The sequence below is a fragment of the Saccostrea cucullata genome, unplaced genomic scaffold (assembly GCF_032062105.1).
Source record: "Saccostrea cucullata isolate Sc308-1 unplaced genomic scaffold, CSIRO_AGI_Scuc_v1 ctg4585, whole genome shotgun sequence".
In the NCBI taxonomy this organism is placed as follows: Eukaryota; Metazoa; Mollusca; class Bivalvia; order Ostreida; family Ostreidae; genus Saccostrea; species Saccostrea cuccullata.
In genome coordinates, this window is record NW_026921725.1 from 10,258 (window position 1) to 34,602 (window position 24,345).

The 24,345-nt window shown below is 34.7% G+C and overlaps 1 protein-coding gene across 1 annotated transcript; it reads left to right on the forward strand.

Moving 5' to 3' along the window:
• Positions 1-14,743: 14,743 nt before the first annotated feature.
• On the forward strand, positions 14,744-18,211 carry LOC134260638 (uncharacterized). Its single transcript, XM_062743193.1, has 3 exons — positions 14,744-16,561; positions 17,800-17,902; positions 18,034-18,211. Exons 1-3 carry the CDS (start codon positions 15,380-15,382, stop codon positions 18,069-18,071), a joined length of 1,323 nt encoding a protein of 440 aa, XP_062599177.1. The 5' UTR covers positions 14,744-15,379; the 3' UTR covers positions 18,072-18,211.
• Positions 18,212-24,345: the final 6,134 nt, after the last annotated feature.

Genomic DNA, 24,345 nt, shown 5'->3' on the forward strand with positions numbered 1-24,345 from the left:
AGGCACTTGGGGTATGGACCCCCCTTTCCATTTTTTTTTCTTTCTAAATTTGGGTTCGAGTCACCTTTTTTCTATTTTTCTGTTCTAATATGCACTATATGTTATCAAAAATGTAACTCTTTTGTCTCTACAAGCTGTTTTTAGCTCTACTGGTCAGAGACCAGAAGAGCTTATGCGATAGTAATGCGTCCGGCGTCCGTCCGTCTGTCTGTCTGTCCGTCTGTCTGTAAACAATTTTTCAAAACGCTACTCCTCCTACAATTTTAGTTTGATTTCAATATTACTTGGCACACAAGTAGACTAAACTAAGATACATAAAATAGTGCATCGGTTTTTGATTTAGATGCACAGTGTTGCCGCTATTACTAATAATAGAATTTTCTGTGAAATTCCTTTAAAATTCTATTCCTTCAACAGTTTTGGTCTGATTTCAATATAACTTTGCACACAGTAGACTACACTAGGATATTTAGAATAATGCATCGGTTTTTAATTTTAATGAATGGTGTTGCCATTGTTACCAAAAATAGAATTTTCTGTGAAATTCCTTAAAAACGCTACTCCTTCTACAGTTTTGGTCTGATTTCAATATAACTTGGCACACAAGTAGACTACACTAAGATACATAGAATAGTGCATCGGTTTTTAATTTCGATGAAGGGTGTTGCCATGGTTACTAAAAATAGAATTTTCTGTGAAATTCCTTTAAAACGCTACTCCTACAGTTTTGGTCTGATTTCAATATGACTTTGCAGACAAGTAGACTACACAAAGATACATAGAATAGTGCATCGGTTTTTAATTTCAATGAACGGTGTTGCCATGGTTACTTAAAATAGAATTTTCTGTGAAATTTCTTCAAAACGCTACTCCTCCTACAGTTTTGGTCTGATTTCAATATGACTTGGCACACAAGTAGACTACACTAAGATACATAGAATAGTGCATCAGTTTTTGATTTCGGTGAACGGTGTTGCCACGGTTACTAAAAATAGAATTCTCTGTGAAATTCATTTAAAACACTACTCCTTCTACAGTTTTGGTCTGATTTCAATATGACTTGGCACACAAGTAGACTACACTAAGATACATAGAATAGTGCATCAGTTTTTGATTTCGATGAAGGGTGTTGCCATGGTTACTAAAAATAGAATTTTCTGTGAAATTCCTTTAATACGCTACTCCTTCTAAAGTTTTGGTCTGATTTCAATATAACTTGGCACACAGGTAGACTACACTAGGATACATAGAATAGTGCATCGGTTTTTGATTTTGATGAAGGGTGTTGCCATGGTTCCTAAAAATAGAATTTTCTGTGAAATTCCTTTAAAACGCTACTCCTTCTACAGTTTTAGTTTGATTTCAAAATAAGTTGGCACACAAGTAAATTACACAAAGATACATAAAATAGTGCAATGGTTTTTGATAAGTACAAACCAGTAGAGCTACAGTCTCGACAGAGACTTCTGGTTAAATATGTCGTTTTTGACTGATACATATAAAGAGAGAAGGCTTGCAACTCTTTTTTCGTCATCCGCCTCACCTAGCTTAAACTTCGCTCGATTATTTATCTAAACCTGAATAAAACATGGGATATGCCTACATTAATAAATTTGTTATACATTCCTCTTCCTTTTCATATTTCCATTTAATTTTTATGTGCCCCCTATTTGTAAATATTTCGATGAAATCACTCGCATCTAGGGTAAAATTTTTTGATGTGCACTGACTTGGACGGAAGTATCCGGTATTTTTGGGCGTCATCATTAAGTGTAATGTCATTCGGAACACTAAATTCGGGGAATAAATTCCGAATTTTCTCTTCATATTACATGTAACGGTAAGTTCGCCATGTAACAAGATAACTGTAACTTGTAGATTCTGATAAATGTCGATTAACTTTTAACATACTACATAAACATCCAAATTTCACAATATTGTTATTACAACGCCTGGATTTTTTTTGTGGATGCAGAACAGTTGTAAAGTTAGAGTTATCGTTCTTTTCTACTTCCGTCCCAGTCAGTGCACATCAAAATAAAAGAGTTGCAAGCCTTCTCTCTTTATATGTATCAGTCGAAAACGACATATTTAAAACCAGCTTGTAGAGACAAAAGAGTTCCATTTTTGAAAAACATATAGTGCATATTAGAACAGAAAAATAGAAAAAAAGGTGACTCGAACCCAGATTTAAAAAGAAAAAATGGAAAAGTGGGGGGGGGGTCCATACCCCAAGTGCCTATGCTCTCAGCAAGGTCGAAAAATGGGGTGTTCATTGTCAGTTTCATTAAAGTCATCAACAATTGGTCAGTCAATGAAATGAAAGATAGTGTCCATCCATCAATATACTTTATCTGGAACCTCTGCATCATTTCATCAATGGCAAGAAACATGTCAGGATGTAGACTTGTGTACATCAGCATCTATATTACAACATGATCGGGACAACATACGCTAAAACAAGATCGGGACAACACACGCTATTGCTTGCAATATCAGACTTTCTAGTCATTATGTCGTCCCGAACGAAGTTGGGGACGACATATTGCGATTGTATGCATGTTTTTAAATACATCCCTAGTGTATCAGTAATATGATCATTTTTCTGCTAACTGTTGTTGTTGAAACGCAGGTAACAAAATTCGATGATAATCGGCTAACTGTGACCTCTTAGCTTCGGACGTAGGAAATATTGATCCTTAGTAGTGCCTGACGCCATGACATAAGGCAAGAAAAAAATGCCCAATAACAATAAAGAACAAGTATATAAAGCTCAAAAATAAAAAGATAAAATCACCCTTATACTTCATCAAAGTTAAACCTATTGTTCTTATATAAAATTTAATGATGCTTTTTCATGCGCTCCATCTAATAATTCCTTATATCATTCATACTTTAACTGATACCTGTTCTTTTCACCTGTGTGCTGTTCTTAAGCCCGGCTTTCAGTACTTTCAGTACTTTGATTTTATTTGGCCTTATGCGAAATCACTGTGGGGTAGTGTAGATTTTAAATTGTCCAAATTATGACCCCGGGGGTAGGGTGGGGTCACAAAAGGTATAACAAGAGGGAAATTTGGTAAAGAACTGCATGGTCAAAGATATTCAGCTAAGGGATGTGGCTCATGGGCCTTTTATAACATTTTCGTGCGAAATGCTATTGCAATATAGAAATTGTGATATTTTACAGAAAATTTGAGAAAATATTAACTTCAATACTTTAATACTGCAAAACCTCACCATTTAAAAGAATAAACAAACATTGATCAAAAAAATGTAGTAATAATTGAAGCATAGAATATTTAATTTTACTTTATTACTTACTGTAACAATATGATGTTTTTATAGGTTACATAATTTACAAGAGTCTGAAGTTATGATGACCATGCAAAGTCGAGATATTGTAACAAAGACATGCCTGCATGAAGAAGACCACTCAATTTTTCAGAATAATGTGTTGGATTGAAATTCATCTTATGTTGGACAAAACAATCAGGACATTCTTCTGGATCACAGCTAAGAAGTGTTTATATGAATGAAAAAGATCTTGCTCTTCCTATGTATACTTCAGATTGGAACCTGAAAATGAGAATTGACCAAGTATATGTATTTTTAATAAATAAACAATTCATGTTACATGTAATATGATGAGCATGTATCTTTAAATTTCACTTTGCACAAATTTAAAAGTATATTTTTTATGCACTGAATCTTTATGACAAATTAAAATGTTTTATCATTATTTTTTTCAGGCACAAAGTATTGACAAAACCAAAGATTTATCATTACCTGGTAGTCTGCAAATGGAGTGATCATTGGATGAGCCAGACAACACCATTTTCCTCAGAAATTTTAGAATATCTAGACTTGATCTCCATCTTCATTCATAGATGACTGATGTTGACATTTTCTCATTTCTGTTTCATGTCTTTTTTACAACATGGACTCTCCAGCATCAGTGGACACTTGACTTTTATAAACATTTATTCTTCTGAATTTGATCTGATATCCTTAAATATAGGACAAACAATTCATTTATCTTTTAAAATATTTTTAAATTTTACTTAATAAAACAATGAAAACAGTTCAAACAAAGTGGTTTATCCTGTAATCTAAAAGTGTTTTATGTCTGAACCAATTTTTTAATTCTACAAAACTTATTAAAAATCTGTAAAGATACTTGGATCCTCAGCCAGGAAGGATAACACTTTAATTTAATTTCATTCTTGATTCACACAAATTAAACAGAAATAATGATTTGAAATTAAAGGGCGAGACAGCTCCTTGACAATGGGCCGAGACAGACATATCTCAGCCAGGAGGGCGAGACAGCCCTACTTACCAGGTTCGATCTGTCTCACCGAGTCCGAAACGTCTGAATCACGATCAGGGCTGGACTGATACACTACTAGGTATATGATACAGGCATATATACATGTTTGTGTACTTCGGAATTGTCAATGAAAAATGAATAAACATACTTTGAAAATTTACAAATGCATAAGGAAAAAAATTTTGCTAGGACTGAAAATCAAACTCAAGACATCTGCATTTTTTCATACTTGCAATATATCTGCAGGTATACTTATGGCTTAATGTATGTAATGTACACATACATGTTTGTTTGTCCTTTTCTATCTTGTGTCTTCACCAGGTAGCTACCGGTATTTAGTATCCTACAATGAAATTTTTGTTCTGAAAACTCATGAAAAGTTTTCTGTTAAATAGTTTTATAAAGAGAAAAAAAATTAATCCTTTACCCTTGTGTTTAAAGGCCAAAAAAAAGGTCTTGTTTCCTGCTACCTGACCCTATTTTTTGCACCCGACTCTGAAGTTTTTTCCTTAGTTTTGGGGGAAAATCTAGAATTTCATAAAATTCATGTTTCAAAAGTGAAAAAAAAATATATATATTCAAGTGGTATTTCATGAAATATATGTTTTAAATATGGATTTTCATACAATACTGATATTGAGTTATGCATCAAAAGACATTGATTTTAATTTCAAAAGATATTATTGATGTTTGATTTGGGTTCGTATCCAAAAAATACAGTTTAGAAAAAATTAAATTAAAAAATAAAATATTTTTCTTACCTACTTGCCCTATTTTTTTTCAGGCTGGTAGCAGTGAACAAGACTATTATTTTATGGCCTTAAAGCTGAACACGACTCGTAAATAGGCATACGCCATTTTTGATATCATTATCTACGATACATCAATACTAGGGTATACTCGTCGCATTCGTTACACCTGACTGCTTTATTGTCACAGGTATCGGCGTGGAATGGCGACCCGTGTTCGTGCTGGTTATCTTGCATTACCTTTGTTTATATTTTATTGCAGTTACATTTATCTATGTTCTTTGTATACTGCACTGACTTATACAACTATAATTGTAAATTTATTTGGTATCTTACTTCCCTGCATCAGACGAAGTATTACGTTATTATTCTCGCAACCAAGTCCTGTATAGCATACGTCCGTCTACACCGGTGTCGACTGATTAAACTGAACAGTCTCTAATTCTTCCCCTATATATAGGGGTCTGCAGGGTAGCGAGACTCGAGAACTAAAATGGCGGACATATTACTTTTACGAATCGTGTTCAGCTTTAATATATACATACTTTAATTTTTTTTGTCTATGAATAAGTATTAAATTTTTGATATTCTGTCATATTTATGGGAAACAAAAATTGTATATCCTTGGTCTGAATTTACCTAACACCGATATTACAGGAAGTTTTGGAAGGGCAAGGTCAAAATTCATTGGTGACGTAGTTTGATGCAGACAACAAATGTTGTTTTGCACTGAGGTTCAAAATAAAATATCAACGAAGGATTTATGTGCTTAAAGCGTTGGAAATATAACAAAGTCATGAAATACTGTAGCATGTGCATATAAGGACATCACTTGTTTACACAGAAACGATATGATCATGATGCTTATTTTGACCGTGTGTTACAGTTTACAACAAATTATTAGGAGTTGGATTTATATGGAAAGCTAAGGCGAAACATTAAGGTAAGGCATCAATTATAACTTTTAAAAATCTTAATACTACTGATATTTCTTCGATTGATCTCTACGTGTTGGCAATAAAATATAAAAGCAGCAATTTCATTCGAGCTAAATTTGCAGTAGCCCAGCCTCGATGTTATGTATGAATATATATGAGTCATACCTCTTTGCAGCTGCTTTATGCAGTGTATAACTCTTTTACGAATCTTTTATCCCTTCGGTCTCAGTCTGGGTAGGAAAGTTTTGTTGTTTTGTTGAAGACGTAATATTTCTTATTGTATATAAATATATGCTTGGCAGTCTCGGGCGTTAGAGGTATTTCGGACGTCGATAACAATAGAGCAATCCCGAACGTGTGTGACGTCACATCCTTACAGACGGAAATGTACGGAAAGTTACGAACAATGGATGATTCCCTTCCGAAGTGGTGGCCATTTTGACAATGTTAAATCCCCGTAGACTTTGAATTTGCCGCCGTGTGCATGCACTGGTTGACCTCGAGGGTTCGGATAAACGGAGGAAGTTGGGAAAAAAAATGATCTATCGATCGGAACTGGGTTGAAGGCCAAGGCAGTGGCGGATTTAAGGGGGGCGCACCCGGCGCGCGCCCCCCCTAAAATTGTCAAAGTTAGCGTAAATCAAATATGTCTACTTGGTAGAATTCATTTTTACCCTTCAAAATCTCTAGAATCCAGGAGCTTCCGGGGGCTTCGCCCCCTGGGCCCCCACCAGGGCTTTGGTAGACCTCATTTTAACCCTTCAAAATCTCTAGAATCCAGGAGCTTCCGGGGGCTTCGCCCCCTGGGCCCCCACCAGGGCTTTGCCCTGGCCCCACTGGGGGCCTCACGGCGGCCCCCAGACCCCTTGCCTAATTTTGGCGCCCCCCCTAACTCCAAATCCTGGATCCGCGCCTGCAAGGTATTTATATATTTTGAGATATTATGCGAAAAGTGCTCACAGTAACTTGGTGGGACAGAGTATAGTGAGAGAGCTTGGGTTGAGGCAAATAATGCCCACTGAATTTGATGTTGCTTTTTTGAAGATTTTTAGCTATACTGGTCAGAGACCAGAAGAGCCTATGCGATAGTAAGGTGTCCGTCGTCCGTCCGTCTAGTTGTCTGTTTGTAAACAATTTTTCAAAACGCTACTCCTCCTACAGTTTTGGTCTGATTTTAATATAACTTGGCAAGCAAGTAGACTACACAAACATACATAAAATGGTGCATCGGATTTTGAACGATGTTGCCATGGTTACTAAATATAGAAATTTCTGTTGAAATACATTTAAAATGCTACTCCTCCTACAGATTTGGTCTGATTTCAATATTACTTTGCAAACAAGTACACTACACTAACATACATAAAATAGTGCATCGATTTTGATTTCAATGAACGGTGTTGCAATGGTTACTAAAAATAGAATTTAATGTGAAATTCCTTTAAAAAGCTTCTACTCCTATAATTTTGGTCTGATTTCAATATCACTTTGCACACAAGTAGACTACATTAAGATACATAAAATAGTGCATCGGTGTTTGATTTCGATGAACAGTGTTGCCATTGTTACTACAGATAGAAATGTCTGTGAAATTCCTTTAAAACGCTTCTCCTTTTATAGTTTTGGTCTGATGGCAATGGCTTCTTTTCTCATCCTTTTTATAAGTACAAACCAGAAGAGCTACAGTCTTGACAGATACTTCTGGTTTATTTTTGTCACATAGAGTAGCCATAAATAGAACGTTCTATCGTTTAAATGATATTGTCCTAGGCTACGGATCCGGTTTAACGAGAAAATTCGTTGTGTATTTGCAGAAATAAACACGGGCGATCATTCCGCTCAGTGTATTTACTACGAACAATCCAGAGAGTTCCGAATGTAAACATGACAGGAAATTTCGTTGCAAAAATTTGTCGAATTTCTGACTTTATATTGATTATTTGGGGATAAAAAGCATATTCAATCTCAAAAAGGTTTGTTTTTATTAAGTTGGTAGTTTTTTCAGCGTATCCCCTTTTGTATTCTTTAAAACCATTTCAGAGCGGATCCGCGCGCTCCTATTTGCTACATAGCAAGTATATTGGACGTATTCCAACTGTGATGAGGGCTTGTCCCGAGACACGGTTAGGTTAATCTCACTAGAGTAGCCAGTAAATTAATTCCAGCACTGTCTTATCTTACTCCTGCTGATTTTAAAAATTGAATATCCCAACATTGTCCATTGTATCCATTTGCCCCTCTGTTTAACTATTAAATAAGCAACGCTATGCAGATGTTATCGCAAATCAGGATTTTGTTTCAGAAACGAATGAAAAATTAGAAAGCTCCGCAAATACTGTACAAATGGTGGTGATCAATAAAAGCGTGACATATTTTGAAGGCAAAAACTCGTAGAGGCAGGGCATAGACTGCTAAGAGAGATTTGGAAAACTACCAAAGGACCGGTCTTCACGTCCTATAGTGGGATTCGATGTAAGAAACGACTCCTTACATCATGCCTCTAGAGTAGACACTCTAACCTGCACTTTGCAGAAAAATGTGTGATATGTAATTTATTTGCCTTATTTCTAATACTTTCAACGTTTACAATTATGTCTATACAGTAGTTTAAAGAATTAGTATAAATGCATGCATATTGATACTTATTCCTATATATATTTGGAATTTTATTTCAACAAGAGAATTATCTTTTTATTGCTTAATAGGAATTTCTTTCCACAAGTTTTTAGGTATACATGCTTTACTGCCCACAAAATTTGAATTTCTCAGCCAAAGAGGAACGTTTAAATTTTGCTACGAAGAATATTATGTATATTGACCTTAAAAGTGGAAAAACGGAAGGGCGTGATATTTTCTCGAAAAAATGTTTCTGTGACCAACCAGGTAAAAAAGTAGGAATAGGAATTGATATGTGAAAAAGTTATTGCGGTTAAAAAAATTCCCTTTCCTAATGACTGATGAAATAAGAAAACCAAAAGTCTCTGTCGAGACTAGCTCTACTGGTTTGTACTTATATCAAAGGAAGAGAAAAGAAGCCATTGCCATCAGACCAGGAGTAGCATTTTGAAGGAATTTCACAGAAATTCATATTTTTAGTAACCATGGCAACACAATTCATCGAAATCAAAAACCGATGCACGTAATAATGTATCTTAGTGTAGTCTACTTGTGTGCCAAGTTATACTGAAATCAGTCCAAAACTGTAGGAGAAATAGCATTTTGAAAAATTGTTCACAGACAGGCAGACAGACGGACGGACGACGGACACTTTACTAATGCATAAGCTCTTCTGGTCTACGACCACTAGAGCTAAAAAATGAAGTGTCCTGTGTAGTGAAACAAGGGAAAAAAGTTCCAAATTAATGCGGGAGCAAGTGAAGACTAGTGGCGGTCAATTGCCTGCGGATAGTAGCGTAACCCCTGTAGATGACAAAATACAATTCATTTTTGGAGAAACAGCAATATCTAGAGTAAACGGGGACATTGACACTTTTGATTGATTGTATATTGTTTAACGCCCGTCTCGAAAATTTTTCATTCATATTGAGACGCCACCATTTGCCGGTGGAGAGCTACAAATTTTGTCCGATACTCGGCACTCGGGGCCATTGAGCGGGATCTATGTTTGTACGGTCTCATCCGAAGGACCGGTCTCAACGTCCCACACTGGGATTCGAACCCGCGATGTAAGAATCAACTCTTTGCCTCGCGACTCTAGAGCAGATGCTTTAACAACTGCGCCACGCGGGCGACTTGACACTTTTGAAGGTAATGGTGGATTAGGTAATATCTTATTAATTTAATTAGCTTAAATATGGAGGTATTTTAATTATGAATTTGTATGAAGGACTTGTGCATAGATTTATTTGAGAAATGCCAACCTCTCCTTTGAATTTTTGTCCCCCGCTTGAAAAGTGGGGGATATTAATTTGGGTTTGTCCGTCCGTCCGTCCGTCTGTCCGTCCGTCCGTCCGTCTTTCTGTCTGTCTGTAACGCTTTCGTTTCCACACGATATCTCGAGAACCCTTTAAGCTTTTGCAATGAAATTTAGCATAGCAACTCCCTATGGACTAAAGAAGACCCCTATTGATTTTGACGTCAAAAGGTCAAAGGTCAAGGTCATAAATAAGCAAATTCTGTCTGTTAAAACACTTTCGTTTCCACACGATATCTCTATAACCATTTGAGCTATTGCAATGAAATTTTACATAACAACTCCCTGTGGCCTAATGAAGACCCCTATTGATTTTGAGGTCAAAAGGTCAAAGTTCAAGGTCGTAAATTTATACATTCTGTCTGTGTGTAACACTATCATTTCCGGGCGATATTTCAAGAAGATTTTTAGCTTATGCAATGTAATTTTATACCAAAACTCCCTAGGACGTCTCTCGCCCCTCTCAAAGTGCCCCGCCCCGTTTGTTTTATTAGTATTTATAGTATTACATGTCGCTATTTTTAGCGCAGGGGTATGAGGAGAGTTATTGTCCCCCGCTTGAAAAGTGGGGGATATTAATTTGGGTTTGTCCGTCCGTCCGTCCGTCCGTCCGTCTTTCTGTCTGTCTGTAACGCTTTCGTTTCCACACGATATCTCGAGAACCCTTTGAGCTTTTGCAATGAAATTTAGTATAGCAACTCCCTATGGACTAAAGAAGACCCCTATTGATTTTGAGGTCAAAAAGTCAAAGGTCAAGGTCATAAATAAGCAAATTCTGTCTGTTAAAACACTTTCGTTTCCACACGATATCTCTAGAACCATTTGAGCTATTGCAATGAAATTTTACATAACAACTCCCTGTGGCCTAAAGAAGACCCCTATTGATTTTGAGGTCAAAAGGTCAAAGTTCAAGGTCGTAAATTTATACATTCTGTCTGTGTGTAACACTATCATTTCCGGGGGATATTTGAAGAAGATTTTGAGCTTATGCAATGTAATTTTATACCAAAACTCCCTAGGACGTCTCTCGCCCCTCTCAAAGTGTCCCGCCCCGTTTGTTTTATTAGTATTTATAGTATTACATGTCGCTATTTTTAGCGCAGGGGCATGAGGAGAGTTATTGCGTATAAAACAGGTTCTCGGCGGACTTTATGTTCTTATTACATCTATTAGAACTGTTTAATAAAGGCTAAATAAATCAAACACCATGGATTGTGTAAAATTTTGAGAATACCAAACATGAAAACATGAATATATACATGTATGTGACTTCAGTTCTGCATATACTTCTCCCCATGTAAAGCGACTCCGTGGTCTAGTGGTTATGTCTCTCGCTTCAAATGTGAGAGGTCCCGGGATCGAATCTCGTTCGTACCATTCTTTTTTTTTTTTTTTTTTTTCAAATAATTTTTTTTTTTTAATAAATGATAGTATTCAGCATGTGAAATGAAAAATTTATGAGGTTATAAAATCATCATTCAGTGTGATAAATATTCCATATAAAAAGAATCTTCTATACACATAATACAGGATAAGCAATCAAATCTTTATATGCATATTGACATACATGTATTTTATTTGCTTCGGTATACATGTATACATTTAATAATTCTACAAATTCAGTCAGGGGGATCCGACTTTTTCCCTAAGCTGGGGACACGAATTCTCTGAATTAGCTTGTAATTATTACATGTATATGTGATTAATTTCTAGAGGTGTCTAGTGGTAAGTCAGGACAGTGGGTACTGATTATCAAAGAAGTTTCAGAGGCTGAGCAGTCACTTGAAAGATCAGTGGATACTATTGCTACATGTACATGTATATTTCCCAACTTCTAACAGACATACTTCTAAAGTGGGCGGTAAACATGTTTTCGTGTTTATTCTATAAGGAGAGAAGAGGTATTTTAAATAAAGTATATAATTATGTATGTTGTCTCATCTAATACTAGTAGATGATTTGGCAATATTAATATAAATAACGCTCTCTGTTTCAAATATAAAATTATAATTTAACGTTTATTCCGTCACTTCATTCCACATATACTCACTTGTGAAGAATTATTTGTATAAGTAATTCCTGTTCATTTATCAATAGCAAAGAAACGTAAGGTAGACGTAAAAACACCTACGCTGGATTTAATTGTTGTTGAAAAGGAAATACTAGGGTAGAAAAGAAGAGAAATGGTATGGAAATGAATAGACTAGAAGTTCAAGTCGAGGAACAAAGGCTTGATATAGAAAGGACAAGATTACAGCTAGAACAGGATCAACCAAGCATAAAACTCTGCCAGCTCGGCATGATTTCCAATGCCACTAAAACTCCTCAACAATCAATATTTTTTATCTATTTATTCTTAATGATGAAATTATCATACGCATTTATTGTCACAAGAATTACTCCATATGAGTTGATGTAATAGAAAATATTGTTGCCGAAAACCTTGCGTCAATCGACTTCTAACTTCTGTTCGTCACTGTTTCATGATATAAATTGTAGATTCGGCCCTTCCAACCGAGTCTGAGGATTGTCAATGCAGTTGCAACGCTGTATTATGCAGAACTGCAGTTGCAACTATAATGTTGCATATTTTACGTAACCGAATTTTACATACAATAAAAATCTTTCAATGACGTTTCTTGTTTTCATATGAGCATCATAGTTGGCATTAGAACATGTGTGAGTAAATAGGGTTTCAGTGGATCCCAGTCACGTTAAATCCACCCTTTTGATATTTTATCTTGTTTCCTATAGCTTGACAAAGTTTAGAATGGTTCCAAACAAACGAGTCATTTGATGACGCTAGCCATTTTGCTACTACATTGAGAAATTACAAATAGGCATCTCACAGAGCCATGGTGTTAATTGAATAATAACGTTTCCTATTCACGAAGACATTTTCTTAAAAAGGGAGACTGTTATGTCCATTATACCGGATATCCGGAGTTTGTATCTTATTGGGTTCATCATTTAGATCTAACGCATGCTTTCCGTTTTGTATTGGCCAGTAGCCATGATGTTTGTAGACTGAATTAGCTATTCCAGTTTACGCCATTTTGATCTTAAAATAGTAACAACCGGAAAGCACACGGTAGCCATTACTGCAGGCGATTTTGTGGAAGGATATCGGATCCTATAGTTAAATCGTGGTAAGTACTATTGATGGACATTGATGTTGATGACAGTGATGTGTAAGGTATTTTTCTGTTTGGATATAGTTTGTGCTTTGTCAAAAAGATGTTAAAACCTGTTCATTTATTTTAAATCAATGAAGAACAGGTAAAGTATGTATGCACGAGAAGGTCGCTCCGTTGGTATTTTCTTTGATTCCTTGGCATCATGAAGAAATATCACAGATGTAAACATTTTAAATGATTTTTTTAATGCTATTAATGTTTATTGAACTGTAAAATGTTTTCTGTAGCATTGCATATTTTCCCACGTATTTTTTAAAGAATAGGAAGATTGGTCAACACAGAATGTTTCTTTAAATCGAATTACCTGCCCTTGATATAGTCTATTTCTCTTTAGACTAATCACAAGAACATGTATTTTTTACATACATATGGATGTAAAGAAGACAATTAGACAATGAACTTCTGAATTAAAGTTATTATAAATATTTTTTAATTTTAGAAGTTTACAAATTACAGTGACACAGTGAGAAATTACTGAGTGACACAGTGACTGATATTTCCATAGAAGGTAAATACATGTTTTGTCAAGAAAGCATTAACTGATTTATATACGTATCATATTTTTATTTCATTTTTTTATTTTCTTTCGTTCACTGTCTTCGTCTTTTATTTTTAGTTCATTTTTCTTCATCTTTTATATTTAGTTTATTGTCTTTGTTTTGTGTGTGTGTCAATCTTCATTTTTTTTGTTTGTGTTTCATTTTGCACAGCATTTATGGTAAAAATTCAGTTAACAATCACTTTTGTGCACATTATCATGGTTCTCACATACTTAGATGTCCATGAAATCTACTTAAAACATAAAAACCGACCAGACTATATGAAATGTTTACATCATGAAATATGCGAAAAATTAAAAGTTGAATTTACAAAGGTGAACCGAGTAAGTCTATTGTACAAAGTAACACGCATGAGAAGAGAAATTGATAGATTAAAGAAATTTACAAACAAAGACAGATTAAATTCTTACTTAAGCAATATATTCGAACTGCCGCATTCTAAACAAGATTCAATAAAAAGTAATGGGAGTGGAGAGGAGACAGACAGTCAGAACTTTGGAAAAGAAGAACAGAGAGGAATTCAGGAAAGTGAAGCAGTGAATGAGAAATCAAAAATTATATCTGAACAGAATATTGTAATTGAGCACCTGAGGAGGGAGAATGCAGCTCTCAAAGACAAAATTAGAGGTTTTAATATTAGAAACACAAACAGAAAATTGAAAAAAAAAGATGAAAAAATAAAAAAATTAGAAAATGTTATTAAAAAAATGACAAAAGAAAATGTAAAAAAAATTGACAAAAGTGTGCAATGCAATAGTATAAAAACAGTTATTGCTGACTTAAAAAAAGAGATTGATTTTTTAGTGTCAGAGAAAGAAAAGAATTGTGATGTTGATGATGAAGAATTTGTACATATAAAAAAAAATATAGATTTTAGAGAAAACAGTAAAGGGAAACCTTACAATTTTAAATTAAGAAACTTGTATTATATTTTTAGAAGTAGGAATATAGCTCTGGTACATATTGCACCAATTATTCAAGCTGTTTTAGATATTTTTAATATTCATGTTGAAAATCTTCCATCAAAAAGTACTGCAGGAATTTTTACAAGTGAAATGGGTGTTGTCAGTAGAAGTCATTTGAATGAGGAACTTACAAACAATACAAATATTACTATGCACAGAGATGCCACTACAAAGAAAGGCAAACATTTTTATGGTATACAATTTAATACTGGTGAGAAAATTTTATCTGCAGGGTTAAGAGAGGTGTGTGATGGGAAGGGGGAGACATATGTAGAAGTTACGAAAGATATTTTATCAGATATTGCTCAGAAAGAGAATGACTGTGATATTATTTTAAACAATGTTTCATGTTTTATGACGGACAGATGTGCCACAGAACAGAAAGTTAATGACATTTTGAGTAAAGATATACATCACAATGTCCATTCTTTTAAATGTTCTACACACCCCCTCTTGAATTTTTCCGATGTATGCATTGACGAAATTTTTAAAATTGAACAAGAATTGTGTTTTAAATTTCCTGGTTTTAACAATTCATCAAAAGAGCCTTTTACTTTGAATCTTTTGAGATCTTTTTCTAAAATATTTTTCAAAGATGGGGTAGGTGATCCCCATACTGTTCAAGTGTATTTGAAAAATCATGGTGTTGCAGAGATTCCCATTGTCAATTTTAGAGGGAATCGTTTTAATGTAATGTTTTACAATGCTGCAGGTACTTTTTTTTATGCACAAACTTATTTTACAATATTTTTATTCTTTGAAAACTTCTTACACTCTTATTCAGAATTTTATTATGTCATGTTTGCAGAACAAAACATTTTTAACTCTTTTAAGATCACTTGGCATTTTATGCAAAATTATAACAGAACCTTATTTTTTAAAAACAAATGAAGTTGGAAACATTTTAGATATGGGCTCTGTATTTCAGAGATTTTTATATGTTTTGGATTTGTTTATTGAAAATCCAAAGTTGGCGTTGAATAATGAAGTTTCACTTTTTTATGGTCCATATTTTTATGACGAGGTTTTTGAATTTTTACTGAAGACTTCATTAAATGACGATCTAACATGTGTTTTTATAAAGCGTATTTGTACTGTTTTAAAAAGCAAAGGTAGTAAACTTTTTAGTGAATTTTTAAGTGGCGGCAAGTATTTTAATATTACTACAACTGATTTACCAGAATGCGAGTCCTGTGACACAAATAACATTTGCATTGAAAGACTGATGGGCCAATTAGATTTCAAATTAAAAGCATCGTCAACATCATCTTTAAACACTATCGAAAGTTGCATTTTATATACAAATAATAAAACAGACGATTGGTTAAAAGAGAAAGATTTGAGTAAGCAAGAAGAAATAATTAATAATGCTCGTACAGAGAACAGGATGTTTATGCAAAAAGACAAGGATAAGCAAGAAGAACTTTTTATAAAACAAACCAAAATTCTAGAGGAGAAAGAAAAGGAAGTGCAAAGAAAGAAAGAGAAACAGTCAAAACAATTGGATAATGCAATTGAGGATATGAGAAGGGTAGGACTATGGGAGTGCGAGGAAAAGATAAGGGAGGAGTTAGAAAAGATGAGAACAAAGAAAGCAAAAATGGAGGCTTTAAAAAAACAAATTAATATTTACAAAAAAGTTTTCAAAATTGACAAGGAGCATAGAGAATTACTGCAATTCTCATCAAAAGGAAAACAGTTTGACTTGAACAAGTTACAAGAAAATCTTTTACATTTAATAAATTTACGGAAAAATGCACAACAGTCCAATTTCAAAGCAAGTGATTTAGTAGGAAAAGAAATTGTACATACATGGACGGTCGAGAGTGGGGAAAACAGAGATTGGGAGGGCCAAATAAAGAGTTTCGAAAAAGGAGTTTACAAAGTAATTGAATATCAGATATAAGTATTTTATCTTCAATAATGATAATTTAACACTGTTTCACAGAATTGCATGGCACTTAACAAATTTTTAAACCATATCCTCTAAATGAATTTACAAGAGGCCAAATGGCCTTAATGATCACCTGAGAACAATAAAACAGTACAATACAACAATGTAAAGGATCTATGGGCAAAGAAAAAGATTTTCCAAGAAATAATGCATTTTTATTGTATAATGACTACCTAAAGCTCCACCCTTCCTCCAAAATTACTTTAGGTAAAGGGCTCAGTAATTATTACAGTTGTGCCAAAAGTTTGACTGCTGATTGTCCATGCAAGCATAAAGAAGAAGGTTTTTTTTAAAGATTGCATTAATTCTGATGGTTTTGGTCCCACCCTATAGGCCGCAGAGGGGCAGAGGCATGAAATTCACAATGTTTGTTTCCCTTTACTCATAGATGCTATATGCCAAAATTGGTTGTCATTGGTTCAGCGATTCGAGAGAAAAAGCTGATGATAATAAAATGTTAACAGACAATGCACAATATATCAGACAAAAACAGATAGAAATACATGTACATATATAGATGACTTCAAGAAAGGAAATCTTAGAAGTCAATTCAGAATTTAAGAAACACATACTAAATTATCTGTCTAACAAAAGAAGCTTATTACTTCATTTTTTAAAGTAAAGTCTTTGCATTATTATCAAAAATACTAGGAATGATGGAAATAACTCAAAAAATTTCAAAGGTTGAATGTAAAATAATTTAAATGTATTAGAATTGTAAAAATGAATATTATTGAAATTTTTTCAAGAAGTGACAAGATTTCATTTTCTTTAAATTTGCTAGTTCACCAGTTTATTCAACAATTTGAATACATGTATACATCAGTCATCCTTTTTCTTCTTCATATGATGCATTAATCACTGTCTAATTATTAATGGTACTAGTATGTTTATGTCTTGTGCATGTTTTTAAATATTCATGCATTGTTTATATTAATGTTTTTGGTGTAAGGTGTATTGCCTAAATGTTCATTTGAAATTTATGTAAGACATATTCAAGTTATAATATTTATAACTATATCAGCCATACTCCTAAATTTTATATATTTCATCACTTATTTATGGCTAATAAGAACATCTAAAATTTACATATTATATTGTATAGTTGTTAATGAACTAAGGAGCTGATAAGAACAGGATTATAATTCTCCAAACAAATGATATTATAGGTTGTGTACTGGGATGATAAAGAAAGGAAGAATGGCTGTGAGTTTGAGTTAACAGAGAGAGAAATTAATATCGACATACAGGAAGGAAATCTCTTTATAAAAGGTAATTTTTATTGCATACAGATGTCATTTAAAAACTTTTATTTACAGTATTATTGCCTCTCAGCATAATTTGTTCTCCTTTTTGAATATAAAAGAAGATGAATTAATTTATCTTTTATTAATTTTATTTAGATACCGCCAAACTGGATCACTGTTACTCAACATTTTAGTGAATTTCCTGAGGCTTCTTTACCACCTTATCCTTCTGTGACATCAAGGAGTGTGCTGTTTACTTTTTAAGGCAAATAAATTGCCCTGTATAGACATCAGAGCTGAAGATAATTTAACACATTTTTAGAAAAAGACTATAGAAGGTATGAAGTAAGAGTTATCTTTCATTATAAGACTTTTTTCCTTCAATAATGAGATTGAGTTACTGCCCTTTGGAGCTTACTTCCACTTTAGGTTGAGGTAATTAGAATTAATTTAAATAACAATGGGAAGGATAACCAATGAAAATCTTTCTATTTATAACTAAGTTTTGCACTTTAGGACCTATTGCATATCATTGTATTACCAATGTTTTCTATTTTATTTTTAGGTGGAATAGCTAACTGAATAAGTCATAGTCAGTAACTTAATGTCGTGTGTGTGAACGAACCCTTATGAATGGAGTGATAAACATTACAACTGGCGACGAGATTTACAACACCACAACCGCAAATACTGGTACTATGGCTGTCTACGGAAAAATAGAGAACTACGAGTTCGACATGAATTGGGATGAACACATTGAAAGGTTAGAACATTTTTTAACTGCCAATGGAATTGACGATAATGACAAAAAGAAGTCCATATTATTGACAGTATGTGGTCAGAAGATGTACGGACTTATTCGTAATTTAACGTCCTCGGAAAAGCCATATGATAAAACCTATGCGGAATTGAAAACTTTGATAGCGCAACACTTGAAACCAAAACCACTAGCGATTGCAGAACGATTTCGATTTTACCAGAGAAATCAGGGAAAACAGGAAACTGTTAGTCAGTATATTGCTGAACTTAGAAAGCTTAGTGAACATTGTGATTTTGGTGAGTTTTTGAATCAAGCTTTAAGTGATCGTTTAGTGTGTGGTCTTTCATCAGTGGCAACCCAGCGGAAATTATTGGCTGAGGACAAATTAGAGTTATAGAGAGCCATGGACATAGCAATTTCTATGGAACTCGCTGAGAATGAAGCCCGCAAACTAAAGGCTGATGCTCAGGATGCTCACGGACTTGAAACTGGACACAAGGTCTGTGTCGTAAAGAGTAAACCTTGCTACAGGTGCGGGAAGACTAGTGACATACCCGATAAGTGCTTTTACAAGAACAGTAAATGTCACACATGTCAGGAAATGGGACATATACATAAAATGTGCTCGAAAAAGAAATCAGTGCAGCATAAGAAACAAAAGAAGAAGTCCAAGTTAAATTTTGTGACGGAAAACCAGGACTGTTCAGATGACGACAATGAAAATGAACATTGGCCTATTTTCTCACTGTCAGGAGAAAAGAGAGGAGTCGAAGCAATGAAGATTTCTGTAACACTGGAAGATGTACCTATTGAAATGGACTTGGACACTGGTGCCTCTATTTCAGTGATATCAGAACAGTTGTACCACACTCACTTACAGAACAAAGTGACATTGTGTCCTAGTGAGGCTATTCTGAAGACATATTCAGGTGAAATGTTAGGAGTGTTGGGTGAAGTGAAAGTGAATGTGAAGTATCAGACACAGATGAAAACTTTACCTGTTGTTGTCGTGAAAGGAAATGGACCAGCATTGTTTGGTAGGAATTGGATGAATTCTACTACATCTGAGAGTACTATTAATGCATTGCGATATCTATTCTCCTCATATGGACTACCGGTAGAGATTGTTTCAGACAATGGACCGCAGTTTGTGTCCGAGGAATTCGAAACTTTTCTGAAGGAGAATGGAGTGCGGCACATCAAATCGGCTCCGTATCACCCTGCATCGAATGGGGAGGCACAGAGGGCAGTGCGTACTTTCAAACAAGCAATGAAAAACATGGCAAGTGAGACGGGAACGCTAAATCAGAAACTTGCAGCATTTTTGTTATCATATCGTACCACACCCCATACGACGACAAATAAAACACCATGGGAGTTATTTCTAAACCGAAAATTACGAACAAGAATAGATGTTGTGAAACCACAGCTAACAGATCGAATTCAGAGAAAATCTGTGCCAGCTACATGTAAGAACACTCGAATGTTTCACAATGGTGAAAGAGTGATGATACGTGATTACCGTGGTGGAAAAGTATCGTGGATCGACGGGATAATTACGCGTAAACTTGGACCTGTCACATATCGTGTGAATGTCAGAGGTATGCAGTGGAAACGACATATCGACCAGATTCGTGAATTGGATGTTCAGTGCGCGTTGAACAACTCCGAACCAATGAAACAGAATTCGTTTACCAGTATTGTGCCTGTTAGTGTACCATTTGAGAGTCGAGTTGAACTGTCAGATAAACCGTCTACCGTCAAGCCAACTTGTGTTCCGATTTCTCAGGATTCTATGTCAATGGCAAATGAACCAGAAATAATCAACATCTTCCGTTGTTGCTGAGGATGTCAATCACACTCAACCGCGATATCCACGACGAGAACATCGAAGGCCTCAGAGACTGATTGAACAGTGTTAAATATGTCATATTGTACATTTATCTGATTTGTTTTAGAGTTTGAAAGACTGTAATTGATTATTTTTGAATAATTGATAATATTGCAATCTCAGATTTCTGTTAACAGGGGAAAAGTGTTATGTCCATTATACCGGAAATCCGGAGTTTGTATCTTATTGGGTTCATCATTAAGATCTAACGCATGCTTTCCGTTTTGTATCATTTGGCCAGTAGCCATGATGTTTGTAGACTGAATAAATCATAGTCAGTAACTTAATGTTGTGTGTGAACGAACCCTTATGAATGGAGTGATAAACATTACAGAGACTTAACTCAAAACATGTGTTCCGTCTATCGCACCAATAATATTTGGAAATCTACTCATTCTTGAGAAATGAAACAAAGCATTTGTAATTGCACTCTCATCATCTAGCATTGTTAAGTGTTAGACTGCTTTTACTAAGGATTCAGACACATCCCTATCAAAGCTTGGTATGCTTTCTTAAACCGTGAAAGTCGGCAGTAACCGTTTGGAAACTTCCCGTGGCTAAAAATAGTAATGCGGCCATGGCTTGAAGGGATGGTGGGATTGAGTGTGATTTCTTGTAGGCCTTTGATATCGTTTCTGATCCCCCGCAGGTATCATGAATCAAAAGGCGAAGGAATCTTATTTTGAGATAATCTTCTGATCATCCATACAATCAACTGTATTATTTCTGTCTCGAGCAATTCCTTCTCGTCGAAAGAGAGTCCAATGATTTCTAATAAAATAAGCAGCCGCCATATTTAGTTGTTCTTCAGCCATCAATTTACCTCTCCTAAACTTAAGATAAAGCTTAAGAATTTCATAGATTTGATCAGATTGGTAAAACGGATAAGAAATGAACTCAGCAATAAGTTCTTTCGTAAGATATAACTTAGTCCTAAGTAGTCTTTGTGAAGCGGGCTCCCAGATTAAGTACTTCGCAAATAAGCTGTCTTGCTAGGGATTTGTTGTGGGACATTCTCACTGTCAAACCATCAGACGATATTACATGAAGGTCTAGTGAATACACTATCCATGTTAGTTTTGTCATAGGAAATTACCTTGTAGTATGTACAGGATTCCTAAAATGAATACTGCGTACGGATACCTGTTCACTGGGTTAAAAACTAGATTTTTGTAGATGTTCATTTATTTTTACAAAAGATATTTTTGCGAATGCAATGCAAACATTTTGCCAAAAATTACCTACAGTAAAAGTTTTCAGATTTACGGTACATTTATCGAACTAAATTGCGCTGCTCTATGCATATTTGATCTTGATGTTTTAAACTCAACATAGGCTGACCCTCTGTCTCTTGGTTAGGGCAATGCTAGAAAGACAATGACTTAGAAAAAAATTTCAATTTACTATTAAAAAAAACTTGACTGCACAAGAGGTCCAAACCTAGCTCTCAAAATGGGGGGGGGGGGGGTACTATAATTTGAACAAAATTCAATTTACACTAACTATGGATGCTTACATATTTTTTTTCACAAATTGTGTTTTTTTTTCCTCCAAGTTTGTACTGTCATTTTTTTTTATTGAGAAGAAGATTTTCCTATACATGCACACGCCTGTGTGAAACTTGGATTGTATATTGTGGCCCCACCCTATCCCTGGGGATCAGAATTTGAACAAACCTGATTCTCTGTGTCAAGTTTGGATGAGAAAATGAAACTGTGAAAAGTTTTCATTGACAGACAACAGTCAATTTTTGATCAGAAAAGCTCACTTGGGCCTGAAGTTAAGTTGAGCTAAAAATCATTTGTTTAGCAATTACCTTGGACAGGAGCCTCAATGTTGAAAGTTTGATCAGAACTGGCTATTAGTGAAAATCCAGTGGATTGATCAGCACACATCAAAAGTGGTGAAGCTACAATATTTATGATACTGTTAGAATATGTAATCTGAAATTGAAAAAAGACCAATAAAGAAAAGAGAAACAATTCTAATATAATGTTCAAACTGCAGATTTTACTGTGTTCCTGGCATATTTATTTTTTTACTAATTCCACAACAAAAGATCTCCCAAACCTGTTTTTATAGCCCTTCTGTGCCTGAAATTTTGTGTTAAAACAGGTTTCTCACATCCATAAAGTCATGTTGTTCAGGCAACCTTTTGGGCTTTTTGATTACATCATATAACCATTGACCAACTCGATTTAGATTCCGATGCAACATGTTCAGTTTGTTAACCAGTTATTAGTGATCTGCTACGCATGATAGAAAAGTATCTCTTACATTCCTTCATCAGTTGACACTTCAACTTCTTTTTGGAGTGCTTTGTCCGTTGACTCACAAGCCAACCTCTCCAATGTAGAGCCAACTTCCTCACATCTCATTTGTATTGTCTTGGATGCAGGCAGTGGTAGATTTAACACGGATAAAAAGTTGTTAAGCTGAGATAAGCCTCCAGTATGGTACATTTCTGTTAAAAAAAACAACTTTCTTGTGGTATTTGTATTAATTTAAAATTTACTTTATTTACATAAATTTCCTTATTGCTTTTTATTATTTAGAAGAAAGAAAATAATACAGGGTACCATCATATTTGTTGAAAGTGAAATTCACAAACTTGCAATTGAATTGAAATTCATTTTTTTCATCTTAATTTTTAACCTATATTGTGTGAACAATGCAGATAGAAAATAACCAAAAGCATGAGATAATTGGATTGATCAATTTAGATACATGTATTGTACACAAGGTTTTATTTTTGTCACATTACCTGTTGCTAGCTTGGTGTTTACATCAAAATCTTTGGCACTGTGTTGTTGTCTCCTTTCCCACTGTCTTGTTCATCGACACACATAAACTCTGAACATGACCAGCATTTGACTATAAATGGCCACCAACTCCCCCCACTGCATCCCCCAACAAAACATTTTTTGCGCAAACTGTACATTTCATATTTTTGTAAATCTATAACAAAACGTGACAAGTTCAACGGTTTCAATTTGCTTTAAAAAAAAGTTCATTTACATCATCAAATGCATCTTGAGATAGTTTCCCAACGTCGGGAGGCTGTACAGTGCTCTGATAAGAATGGTCAAGGTATAAAACGCTGCCAGCAGCTGGTGTAAAAGAATCATTTTACAAAAAAATGGATTTCTGTAAATTACTTATTCGTTTCCTACGATGTTCCGTCATCGACTTCTTTGTGAAACGCCCCCATGTCATCTCGAGTACGATTCATACTCGAAATTTTATCGTCTTGGTCGTTCACAGTCTTCTGCTAGGAACGTCAATACCGCAAACTGGTCGAGCTGTTTTATGTCGCAATATACATTAAGCGATAAAATTCAAATTTATGACTTGCATGTAATATTTATCACTATAATGTTAATTCGGGATTAAGAAAAATAAAGACGAAACACTGGTAACACCTCACACGAACGAGTACATGGAAATGCAAAGTTGCGCGAAAACATGCGTAAAGAGCGAAAACTCGAAATAGACTCGGCCTTGTTAAGCTGCATGATAAGTGACATCAAGATTGTGTACACTTCTAAATACACTGAAAATACAGCAACACTCTTCATGGACGAACATTGATAATCGTTGTTTTATAGATTGTAGGACTGGCGCTTAAACTTGTAATCAGAACTTTTGAAAATAAAAATATACGTCTCGTCTATAACTATTATCTTCATTGTCACAAAATAGTTCTTGCAATAGGAGTTGTGTGCTTAATTAAATGGTGCACTTGATTCAAAGTTCTGAATGTTTCTGTCACAATTCCATCGAATCAAGTCGTACCGAACTACGTTCGGGACAGAGT